Source organism: Plasmodium gonderi (genome assembly GCF_002157705.1).
Source record: "Plasmodium gonderi DNA, contig: Chr11, whole genome shotgun sequence".
NCBI lineage: Eukaryota > Apicomplexa > Aconoidasida > Haemosporida > Plasmodiidae > Plasmodium > Plasmodium gonderi.
In genome coordinates this window covers 1,173,833-1,187,972 of record NW_021628936.1, presented here as the reverse complement: position 1 = coordinate 1,187,972, position 14,140 = coordinate 1,173,833, and the positions used below count along the sequence as shown (strand labels likewise).

Here is a 14,140-nt window from a genome sequence, read left to right as displayed (position 1 = left end):
ATAACAGTTTTCGTTATTTTATTTTATTTATTTTTTTTTGATAATTATTTCATTAATTATATAAAAAGACTCTTTTCCATATTAATGGGAATAATTGGAAAAACAAAAAAAAAAAGAAAAAGAAACCTCATTAAAACTATAAAGAAAAAAAAATAAGCTCATATATATGCATATATGTATATAAACATGTACACATATATACATACGTAACGATAAAATTCTCTATATATCAAGGGTAATGTGTAACAAAAAAGGAAAATTTTGAAAAAATCTATATTCCTCATAGAATATTAAAAACAATTATACATGTATATAAGCATGCATATGAACTTAGATAAACTCCCATAAGCTTGCTTATGCATACCTATGATACGAACCAAATTCCGGATAATGCTTTATGGTCTGTGTAAATTCACGCAGAATCATAATATATAACTTAGTAACTAATGCGAATATGCTGATATCAGACGTTTTCTTTTTCTTTCTTTTACTCTCGAGTGTATATATATATAAATTGTACCATCTGTTGTCGTCAATCATGTACACATGACAGAGTACACAATTTAATGGAAGACTAAATGGACATTAGAATTGACAATATGTAGAGAAATGATGAGTGGAGGATGAAAAATGAATGGACAGTGACATGCACAATACATAACCAATCGTATATATGCGCTTTTCAAAACGCAAAAAAATACGAGAGTTAACATGTAGACAATACTTTTTGGCATCAAGACATGTCTGTAATTTTCTCACATGTAGAATTATCACATCTCTCTCTGTGTTGTAATATTATCACAATATTTTTTTTTTCTCTGTTTTTTGTTTCATATTTATATTTCATATATGCATAAACTTGTATGAAATACATAAAGAAAAAACACATGTTCCTATACAAAAGCTAAAGTGAAAAAAATTGACCATATTCATACGATGCACATTCGAATATGTAAAAGTACATAATTCCTTGTATACCAATACACAACTACGATAGTGTAATATAAACAATATATAAACAATGCGGAAATCAAAATTTGGGTTTAAATCATTATATAAATTTTAGGTATATTATGTTGTACTGTAAAAACAATACATTTTTATATATACTAGAGGGGGGGGGGGATATAGAATTAAAAAGGAAATAAGTAAAAATAAAACAAAAAAAAAAAAAAAAAAAAAAAAAAAAAAAAAAAAAAAAAAAATAAAAAAAAAAAAAAAAAAAAAAGGGGGGGGGGGAAAAAAAAAAAAAAAGAAAAAAAAAAAAAAAAAAAAAAAAAAAAAAAAAAAAAAAAAAAAAAAAAAGCTGATTAGTTTATTTAAAACCTCCCTAGCTACCAAGTGAGGATTAATTTTATCATCAATTATGGCTAAGCATATACGGGAAAAGAAAAAACAAAAAGATAAGTATAAAATTGAGTGGGTAAACGTGAAAATAGAGCATAAAAACTACAGGGGGAAATATGAAGGAAATAAATCATACAGGGGTCGCAGTACACATGAAATGGCACAAAAGAGAGGTACACAAATTTCTAACTACATTTCCATTTCTTTTACTTATATTTAAAAAAAAAATAAAAAAAAAAATAACATAAATACAATTACACATATTAGCACAGATATAAATACAACTATTATTACAACTAAACTCGTAAAGATAATTTTGCGTATATTCATAAATACAGGATAAGCAAGTACAACCTAGAATATATATAGGTAAATCATTAACTTAAAAGAATCACAAAAGCAAAATAAAAAAAATCTGAATAATGTATGTTATATCAAGAGAGCTATATATATTTTTGAATACACAAGTGTGTGCATGTGGTACACAAAAAAGTATACATATTTTTACATGTACATTCATGCAATATTTGAACATAGTGGTAGAATTTATATGGTGTATTATATGCATAAACATTCATATAAACATTTAAGAATAGATTATGTATATGTAAAAAACGGTAAATGGTTACTAAATTATTAAATGTATTAAGTTTCAAAATTAAAAAAAAAAAAAAAAAAAAAAAAAAAAAAAAAAAAAATCTATAATTACTGTAATAATCTATTTCTATATCATATTATAAAATGGAAAAATGTCAACAGACAACAGTGACATAAAATTTTATAATAAATTGTAATTCTAGGCTAGTAAATATACTATCTGGAAAAAAGGAAAAAAAAAAAAAAAAAAAAAAAAAAAAAAGAAAAATGACAATAAGCTAAATTACGCAAAGGAACATCAATAAAATCATGAACATGAGGAATTTACAAAATACACATTCTTAATAATAATAAAAGGCAACAAAATCGATCAGAATGGCAACAAAGTGTAAATAAATAAAGATGCAGTAAAAACAAAATAGAAATAAACGAGAACAGATATAAACTAGCTATAATGAATAGAAATAAACCAAACTAAACAGAAAAGAATCAAGGTGAATAGAAATAAATCAAACTAAACAGAAACGAATCAAGATGAATGGAAATAAATCAAACTAAATATAAACTAACCACAATACATAGAAACAAATAAAAAATACATAGAAACGATTCAAAATACATAGAAACGATTCAAAATACATAGAAACGATTCAAAATACATGAAAACGATTCAAAATACATAAAAACGATTCAAAATACACTGAAACAAGTAAAAATATGTGGCAGAAAGGGCGTAACAAATTGTCGATAAAAGAAGAGAAAAATGTCAATAAAACAAAGAATTGTTCGTACGGGATCTTTATAAGTAATTTTCTCTAGTATTTATTTTTTTTTTTTTTTTTTAGAACATTATGTGATACGCGTTTCACAAAAATGCGTATATGATAACATATGGAAACGTCAAAAAAAGGCAGAACATATCAACTTTGCACGCAATGATGTATTCAAAGGTCAGCGTTGTAATGCGTGTATGCATATATGATTTTGCGTAGGATTTTAGATACACACACATTCGTACATACATACATGCGTATCTATATTTCGAAACATAAATATCACGTATGTATTACTTATTAGGGGTGAACATTATGCTCTTGCAAGTAATGAACAAATATGTAATAATAATTTGCCTATTTATAAAAGGAAAAAAAAAAAAAAAAAAAAAAAAAAAAAAGAACACATAGTGTGGCATAGTATAGTGCACTGCGTGGTACAGATATTACCAGACTTCAAAGCAATGTGATGTACCAATCTTTTAAATATAAAACAGTACACTCAATAATTTAGAAGTAAACAATTACACATGTTCTTTATTAACTTTTCTGTACACGTATTGTTTAATAAGATTAATGAATGTTCACACACTTGGGCGATGTAAAAATAAATATTTGTCATAAATCTAAACAAGCAATCACAGATGCCTAAAAGGGTATTATGTGTATATAATGAGCATATGCATTTATTTATATAATTAAAGTAAACTTAGTTCGTGTATTGATACATGGAATAGGATGGTATACGCTAATAAATGATAGATAAAATAACAGGGGTGTTAGCGTGTGAAATAAAATTCCTTATTGAACATTCTATTTATGAAATTGTCATAAGAATAACATTATAGTGGGAATCACAATATCTTTGGGAGTGCTACGTGGTGACAAAAATGAAGCGATGAATGAGCAGCAATGTTAAAAGGAGCTCTAAAACTAGTTCCATAAGGAATATTAAAAGGAGTCTCAGAGTAAACGCATAATGAATAAAAAATCATTTGATGCGACTAATTCTAATATTTAAAGAAACAACATGCATGAATGAATTAAAAATAATACATAAACTGGATAATTCGAAAAAAAAAATTAAAAATTGGAAGAAACGGGAAAAAATACATATACATATATGTACACATATATATATGTATATATATATGTATACATGTGTATGCATGCGTCATACATACTCATTTATATGTACGATTTGAGGGGTACCAAGAAAATGGGACCGAAATTATAATTTTCATTCTTCTATGAATAAAGACCTATGCTATTATGCCACACAAGATAAGATATATATAAATATATATATGTACATATATACATTATTTCGCCCCCATTTGTGCTGACAAAAAATTTATGAAATAAGAAAAGAAGTCCTATATTTTAACCACATTTGGCTCTTGCTCTTTCACCTGCACAATAAAAGCAATTACACTACGTGTGTTTATATGTGTGTACAGAAGTTTATGCATGTAAAGGTATTTATGCATGTATAGATATTTACACATATACGGGCATTTACACATGTATAGATATTTGCATATATATAGATATTTACGCATGAATACATACTTACGCATATATACTTACGCGCACATATATGCCAGTACACAGGTGTTTAAATATATGTATGTATATAACTTGGGACAAAATGAAAACAACTGCTAGGCACAAAAATTGTCTTTCTCAACATTTCTGCATAGTTTTGTTTTTTCTTATATTTTTATGCTTCGAGGTGTTAAGTGAAAAACGTGCAAATGTGTGAGCTAGGGGATGATCCAACGAATAAATAGATACACGCTTTTTGAAAGAAAGTGATATAAATATAAACTTTTCTACCAAATAGAATGCGATAAAAATTCATGTTGCCACATGCAAATCTAAGATTTTTATAGACACACACACATATGAAAAAACAAAAGAAACAAGCCAAAAAAAAAAAAAAAAAAAAAAAAAAAAAACATATATATATATATATATATGTACATTTACAACAGAACACTTTTCTAATTCATAAATTAAAACAATAAAATTAAAAATGGTCTTCATATTTCTTTTTCTAACTTCATTTATGTTGATGTAAATTAAGCTTTTAATTTAACAACTTGAAAAATAAAGTAAAAAAAATAAAATGAATGATAACATGACGTAAAAATATAAAAACATGGTGTGTTTAATGGTCTATATAAATGTAACATGTATTAATATGTAAAGTTAGGCACTTGGATTTAAAAGGGATAAAAAAAACAAAAAGGAAGAGGGAAAAGAACAAGGATAAATTACATTATATTATATTTTGTTATACTATATTATATCATATTATATTATGTTTTATTATATTACATTATTTTATTTTATATTATATTATTTTATTTTTTATTATTATTTATTATTATTATTATTTTTTTTTTTTTTTTTTTTTTTTTTTTTTACACACACACAAATAAAAATAAAAAAAAAATAAAAAAAAAAAAAGTGTTGGAAGATCTACATATAAAAAAAAGAAATAAGCAAAATTAAAAATAGGAAACACCCTAGAATTTTCTTTGAAATGCTATAACACTTTTTTACTTCTTTTTTTTTTTTTTTTTTTCTTAAACTCTATTTGTAACATTTACATTTTTATGATACAGAAGATTAAAAGTAATGAAAAAACACTATTAAGGTATTTTTGCAACACAATAAGACAAAAATACTTGACAAAAAAAAAAGAAGGAATATGCCTGCATGTTCATTTATTTAAGTATATGATATGTTATAGAATGTGCATTTTTTTTTATTTTGCATTATTTAGCTATGTTTATGTACACATTTATTACCTTTTTTCCGGTTTTTCCTACATGCATGGGCTATATATATTGGGCATTACAATTACAGTGAATAAAGAAAATGTTTTAGTTGTTTATGTGCCTATGTTTTTTTTTTTTTTTTTTTTTTTTTTTTTTTTTTGGAATTTTTTTTTTTTTTATTTTTTTTTTTTATTCTTTTTTTATTAAAATTTTTTTTTTTTTTTTAAATTTTTTTTTTTTTTTTTTTTTTTTTTTTTTTTTTTTTTTTTTTTTTTTTTTTTTTTTTGGAAATTATATCTTACTAATTTTTTATGTTAATCCTTTTATATATGCATGCTAATAAACTTATGTGTATATTCTTTTTTTACTTGCTCATTCGGTTTGGGCTTGTTCTTTGCATTATATTTTGCCAATTAGTTCGTCATTTCATTTGACTGTTAGTTTAACTGTACCTTCGATTGATTATTTCGAATCATGTTTACCTGCACAGTAATACTAATTGATTTGTATAACAATGGTAATTTACCTGCTCAATAATGTGCATTTACCTATACAATAATGTACTCCTAATTTACCTATACAATAATGTACTTCTAATTTACCTTCACAATAATGTAATGCTGATTTTACCTTCACAATAATGTAATGATAATTTACCTGTGCAGTAAGGATAAATTACCCCTATTAAAACACTAATTTGCCTGCACATGTAATATTATTTTGGCTACATACATTATTTGATTTTTTCAAAGGGGATACATATCTTTTGAGCACAACATTTTCAAGACGTACAACTTTGATATCCTTTTTGTCAAAAATGAGGAAATTATGAACACTCTTTTTTTGGTGTGAAATTATATATACATAATTATATATTTAGTCTAAATATGGATCTCTTATTTATTTAAAATGAATGAAACGTGAATGTGTATAATGTGAGATATAATTCGAAAAGTGCATGTTGAAATAATAAGGTGAGGGGTTTGTTTTTATAGGCCAAAAATGTGATACCAGTAGAAAAAACAATTGTGTGGTTATTATTTTAGCTCCTCTACATGGCACGTATGTATGTATATATATATATTTATTCGTTTTTATATATTTTCATTTATTTATTTTGTATTTTTCATTCGTTTCCTCCTTTCCCCAATGGAGTATACTTTCAATATTCCTCAAAATAAATATGGAGGTTATTTTTTTTGACTTAAATAAAACAAAGCTCTATTTTTAATGTTGTGCTATATGTATATTAATGTTGCGTTCTCCCTTGTCCACTGTTGCAATGAATTTTGCTACCAAAATTCAAATTTCAACTGGAGACTTCAGTGTAGTGCTTTCTTCACAATACATTAATGTACATATGGATGCACATGTACATAACCACGTGTACACATAAAAATGTGAATATATCAGCGCATATGTATTTATACGATATCTACCAATGTGCACTCAAATACAATTAATCGGATTTATCCCTATTTGTTCAATTCAAATTTAAAATGCTGGGTTCGAGGAAATGTCGGCATGGTCCTCTAAGTAATATTTAAGTAGCTTAAAGGGGAAAGTATAAATTTAGGAAAGAGTAACGTAAAAAAAAAAAAAAAAAAACATAAAGGAAAGAAGGAACGAAGAATAAAGCGAAAAAGGAAAAGTATAACTAAGAAAAAGGGAAAGGAAAAAAAAAAAAAAAAAAAAAAAAAGATCTTCACCTAGAAATATCTTTAAAAAGGTATATGAATTTTTTATAGAAAAGGAAATTAAGGACTAAATAATAAAAAAAGGTCACAGTTAATAATTAAATATAAGGTTTAACGCACACTAGATAAATGAAAAAAAAAAAAAAAAATTATAAAAAAATGGAATTTTTTTTTTTATATTCCTTTTAAATACTTTTTGAATGATTGATTGAAAAAGAAAAGATGTGTTTCAATATCATTTGTTTTATTTTTTTTTTTCTTTCTGTGTATCAACGCTGATTTAACCAAAGAACGCTCATAAATTATATATTTGCATATTTTCTTTCTTGCAATGTTTCCGATGTAAAAAACTGTCACATATAAAAAAAAAAAGAAAAAAGTATATATACAGAAGACACAAAATTTCGAATGGAAAAATGTAAGAAAGTGTGTTTTTTTATTAAATAAATAAAAAGTTGGCCTAAAATAATAAATTTAGATGATAAGTCCATGTTTTAATTAATCAAACAAGTCCCTTTGCATGTTAATATATTCTCGGTTATATTCACCACCTTTTGAACCTACAATTTTATAAATATAATAAATGAACTTGGAACAATGTCTACACATTTTTGGGAACAATATTTACAACAAAGTTAACAGTAAACGTCGAATTTTTTTGATGCACCTTTAAAGGTAAAATAATCCACGTATATATAAAATATAACAAAAAAAAAAAAAAAAAAAAAAAAAAAAAAAAAAAAAAAAAAAAAAAAAAAAAAAAAAAAAAAAAAAAAAAAAAAAAAAAAAAAAAAAAAAAAAAAAACCAACTAATTATCTTACTTTTAGAAGTTAAAAGATGAAACATTTCTGATCTAGTTTATTCATAACATGTAAGGGAATATTATTATTTTAATTAAATCACAGAATAATGCAAAAATTGCCATCACATGAATATTACGTTTTTTCTGACAGTTGTAGCATGCATAGTAGAGTGAAAAGAGAGTTTATTTATTTAAGTAGAGTGAAAAGAGAGTTTATTTATTTGGCGAGGCTTAAAAAGGAGGCATATGTAAATATAATAAAGAATGCTAGAAGCTGATTGAGATAAAAAAAAATGTTGACGGTAGATTAGAACCAAAAAACATATACAAATAGTAAAAAAAAAAAAAAATAATAATAAGTAAAAATAACACATGTAACACTTTAAGAATGTAAAAATATGCATGTGCATATTTTTCATGTGTTATACTGAACAGTTCTTACACCTTAATAATTCCAATTTGGAAACCCATGCATCGAATTTTACATCTGATGGATTTTTCCTGGTGATTTATATTTACATAATAATTTTACCAATAAAAGGCTTGAACAAATACACGTTCGAGCGAATTATTTACACACCTTTCGGGGCTTATTTTTGTGTGTAAAGGGACATTTGTTTTTCTAATTAAGTTTATTTAATTCACTTTTTGTTGTTATTGTTATTATTGATATTATTGTTATTATTGATATTATTGTTATTATTGTTATTATTGTTATTATTGATATTATTGTTATTATTGTTATTATTGATATTATTGTTACTATTATTTTATTTGTTTTGTTCTTTTTTTTTTTGTTTTATTAATTTGTTTTACATTTTCATCGTGGGAACTTTTATGCTACCATATATTGACTATATCGTTGTGCTGTGCATATCACGTTTCACACGCCATTTTCTGTATCTAAATATTTTTATTTTATTCAAAAGTTATTTTTCCCATTTAACGAATTTTTTAATGGGGAAAAGATTTTTTTTTTCCTTATCATGTATACTTTTGATGTTTTTTTATATTATCCTTTATTACATTCTTCTTTAATATATGCTTCTTTATTACATTCTTCTTTATTATATTCTTCCTTATTATATATTTTTTTTTTTTTTTTTTTTTTTTTTTGGAGTCTACACACATGTTATTACAAGGTTAATCACATGTATGATATTTTCTTAAAGTGTGTTATTTCCCCCTCATTGTAAGTGCATTTTTTTTTTTTTTTTTTTCTATTCGTCAGTAGACATTTGAATTCGTAGTCCCCTCTCCTATATTTGTGGTGAGTAAATGTTCCGAGCGCACTTAAATAAGAAGTAGCGATGTAAAAGTGGGATAAAAGTGTAGCGTAAGTGGATCTGAAAAAAACACGTGAGAGAATAAATAAATTGTTATAAAAACATAGTTTTAAGCACTCTCTTATTCCATACCCTGTATACTGGTGGTCAACATAAGTGTACCCCTTCGATGGATGACTAATACCATCTTCGTTCGCATAAATTTACATATTAATTCGTGGGATCCTTTATTATTATCATATTAGTTTTTACATGGTGTTTTGCTACCTTTTAACATGTGTTACAAAGACTTGGTATATACACTGATTTGACTAAATAACGGTTCGGTTCAACCCTATCACTTTGAGAAACATTTATTATTATATCTTCTTTTAAGATAGTAATTATTTTTTATATTTTACTTCATTTATTTTATGTAACCTGATTTATTTTATGTAGTTTTTTTTTGTTTTGTACCACTTCGATAAAACGTCATAGATACCCAAAGAGGAAAAACATTAGCTTAAAGTTTTTTTTTTTTTTTTTTTTTTTTTTTTTTTGTTTGCATGATACATTTGATCACAAAGAATGAAGACTTCGAAATTTTCGATGGAAAAAAAAGAAAAAAAAAGGGAGAAAATCAAGGATGGTGTGTAAAAGAATTATTTTCTTCCAGGTGTTACACTTAAAATGGGAGGAAAAAATGAAAATAAAAAATAATATAATATGGTACGGGGGGTGATAACGCACGATGTGATAAATGAGAGATAAAATTGTGATAAAGGAGTGATAAAAGAGAGACAAAAGAGAGATAAAAGAGAGATAAAAGGGTGATAAAGGATTGATAAGGGAGTGATAAAAATATGACAAAAATGTGACAAAAAAATAACAAAAAAACGATTAAAAAATATATGACTAGTCCGAATTGCTTTTTTTAAAAAAATTGATACAAGTTCCCTATAAAATAATAAAACGTTATGTATCTCTCGGTGCTCAATGTGGACCTGATTATTATTATTTTTCTTTTTCTCTCGCTCTTACACATATTTTGTGTTACACCTATTGCTCCTATATCACTGTGTGTAGTTGGGTTGTAAGAACTCTTTGACGTCACAAAGTTATTTTCATTTGAATGAGTAAAAATGAACATTTTCAACTTTTTAAAATAAAGCAAAACAAATCATTTCAGGGGGGCACCATTCGCTAACGTACATTTAAATAAATAACGAAGATCACAACAAGTACGCTGGCATATTCTCAGGAAGTTTAAGACCCAGGTATGAAAAAAACACACATATAAGCACACCTAAATACGCAGCAAAAATTGTCATATGTTCATGCATAACCATACGAAAAAAAAAAAAAAAAAAAAAAAAAAAAAAAAAAAAAAACTAGTCACACATGCATAGTCACAGGGAAAAATTAGTTATACATGGCATAACCATAATTTATCTGTTCCATTCAGTTGTCGAACTGGAAATACAACCAAGAGATGGAAGCTTATTATAACTATATTTTGCCACTTGGCGAAGTATCATATCCCCAATTACAATACAAGCTGATGCTTCAATAATGGGGGGTATTCTTGGCAAAATACAACAATCATGCATTCCTTTTACTTTCAGTTTACACATTTTCCCGTAAAAATCACATGTCTCCTTTTCTATTTGTATAGATGATACAGGTTTTATTGCTGATCTGAAGACAATGTTATTTCCTGTTGTAATCCCTGCCAGAATCCCTCCACAGTTGTTGGTTTTTGTTACTAGTAACTTTTCGACTTTTGATGGGACCTTTTTTCGAATCGATTCATCGATATGTTCCTCAGATGGATTCGAGACATCACCTGATCGATTTGAAGCATCACCTGATCGATTCGAGACATCACCTGATCGATTCGAGACATCACCTGATCGATTTGAAGCATCACCTGATCGATTCGAGACATCACCTGATCGATTTGAAGCATCACCTGATCGATTCGAAACATCACCCGGTCGATGACTGTCATTTATTTTGAAAAAAAAACTATCTGTTGTATAATTCCACTCATGCAGTTCCTCTCTTAATTTGTTTCCAACTGTGTTCATTTGAATTCTTCCATTTGGGGTAGTCCCCTCCTCCTGTTTACAATCCAGAGTTGTAAATAAATCATTATGTTCTGATCCAAGCATGTAGGTGCCATGGAATCCAGTTCCAAATTCGATACCTTTTACTGCTGGTATGGATAAAATAATTTTACCCAATTCAGCTTCGATTTTTTCAAAAATGGGTTCACCAATTCCTATTGGTACATTCTTAACAACACAGGTAGCTATTCCTCCAATACTATCCCCTGCATTTTTTAGTTTTAAAATATATGAACAAATTTGTACTGCTGTGAATGGATGTGGGCATCTCGTTTGTAGTATGACATAGCCATCATCTTGATTCTTTTCTTTGCATTTGAGTTCATTTGTAGATGTTTCATTACCCTTGTTCCAGCTCTTATCACTGATATGGTTGTCCTTTTCGCTTAATCGTGTGTGATAAGTCTGACAAATTGACTTATCTTGCTGAAGCAAATGTTTCCCCAAGAGAATTCCATTCTCGTTGTACATATTGTTAAAAAAATCGATAAATATTTTCCGACGTTCATCATATCTGACACTCCCATATGTGTCAATTAAATCTCTAGAGGGTGGATATTGTTCGAAATTTTTGCTGACATGGTCAGGTAATTTTATTGTCCCCACAGAATGAACATAACAAATAATGGTACAATTATAAAAACTATTTAACCACTGTTCTATACAAGCACCTGCTGCTACACGCGTAGCTGTTTCCCTTCCTGAAAATCTACTACTTCCACTTTTATTTTTAACATTATATTTCATAAAATAAGTGTAATCCCCATGTCCGGGTCTTGGAATATTTATGAACGAGGAATAATTTTCTTTTTTAACATCCTCATTGTTTATTAAAAAAGCAATCGGTGTTCCCAAAGTTTTATTTTCATCAAAACCTGAAAGGATGATTATTTTATCTTGTTCATTTCTATTACTTGTTAATTTAGATTGATTAGGTCTTCTTCTATTTAACTGTTTTTGAATTAAATCAAAATCTATTTCAACATTTGGTAAAAAACCATCTATTACACATCCAATTGCTTTCCCATGACTCTCGCCAAATGACGTGACTCGCAGGAGAGTCCCGTACGTACTCATGTTGCAATGCTTCCGCAAAAGTGTGAATATCGATGGAACTCGAGAGAACAAAGAAAATTATACATATATGTATATATATATATATGGGAGAAAAAGAATATAATGAACCTTATAAAAAATATGTGCATAGATAGCTAAACTATGTTTATGTATAACACACGGGGAGCGTGATGATAAAAAGCATTGTTGGAATATCTTATTAGTTATGCATGTAAATGGAAACCTAAAAGTCGAACTATATTATAATTCCATAATAGAGTTCGAAGTTGTTTGAAAGTTTCGTAAAAGAAAAATATATTCTTTTCTTTATTCGTAGAACTCATATTTTATTAGAAACTTTTTTTTTTTTTTTTTTTTTTTTGCTAATGCATTTATTACCAAAAAGAGTGGAAATTCCAATTTTCTGTAAAATGGAGAAAAAATAAACAATGCTAAAAATTCCTTAATTCCTTCTATTCATTCATTAGTCCTGCTTGGGGCATTCGAGTGTGTGTTATGTGGTAATTGGGTGTATCTATAGGTTTAGTTCGATTTATTTCTATTTTTGTTTGCAGCTAATAGTGCAACGAAAAAGCACAGAACTGATCAGTGAACGTGTGTATGTATGTGTATGTTATAGAAATTATGTATGTATGTGTGCGTTATGGCAATTGTGTATGTATGTGTGTGTTATGGCAATTGTGTATGTATGTGTGTGTTATAGCAATTGTGTATGTATATGTATGTTACTCACACATGTTATACGCATATGTTGTACACATAAGGCATACATCTGTATTTTTTTTTTCTCGTTCAAAAAAAGGAAATTGTGCGAAAATGTTACGTTATAGACTGATAGAAAAAAAAAAAAAAAAAAAAAAAAAAAACATATATGCCTTTTATCAAAAGATATAACGAAATATCCTCACGGTTGATAACATCACGTATACATGTATATAAGAATATATATCTGTTGTTCGAGACCTAAAAGTACTTTTTCTCATTAAAATATCTTAGCATGGAGCGCATCGTTTTTTTTTATTATTTTTTTTTTTTTTCTTCTTTCTCCTTTAATAAAAAAAAAAAAAAAAAAAAGAAAAGTGTTTCAAGCTGTACTTAATTTATGCGTGAGTTTTAATTTATTGTTGGTATAAATTAAAATTTTTGAACTTTCAAAAATGGCAAGGAAAAAAAAAAAAAAAAAAAAACAACGTAACGCAACATAACATAGGATAAGATAACACAGCGAAATATACAATACACAATACAACATTACAAAATTAATCGGCAAAAAAAAAAAAAAAAAAATTTAATATATATATATATATATATATATATATATATATATATATGCAATAATGCTGCCATAGTATTACACATGCATTATTGTATGATATGTAAATATACTTATATAACTAACTCATAATTAATTATGTATATAGGGATAACGACTTAAAAGCTAGTAAATGAGGGAAAAGAAAAAGAATAATAACGATGGAATGGTGTGATAATTAAAAAGAGAAAAAAAAAAAAAAAAAATTATATGTAGAATGCGTGAAGTGGGGACATGCATGGAGAAGACCTTCTGCGCGGAATACCAGAATAAGAAAAAACCACAACGCACTCTTCAAACATTGCAAAAAACACAAAATAAAAACAAGTATATTTGTTATAATTCATGTCG

At 26.6% G+C, this 14,140-nt stretch overlaps 1 protein-coding gene across 1 annotated transcript; it reads right to left on the bottom strand.

Moving 5' to 3' along the window:
• Window positions 1-10,719: 10,719 nt before the first annotated feature.
• PGO_112510 (chorismate synthase) lies at window positions 10,720-12,477 on the bottom strand (the record flags this gene model as incomplete). Its single annotated transcript, XM_028688588.1, has 1 exon — window positions 10,720-12,477. The coding sequence occupies one exon, from the start codon at window positions 12,475-12,477 to the stop codon at window positions 10,720-10,722; it is 1,758 nt and encodes a 585-aa protein (XP_028544389.1).
• Between the last annotated feature and the right edge of the window lie 1,663 nt (window positions 12,478-14,140).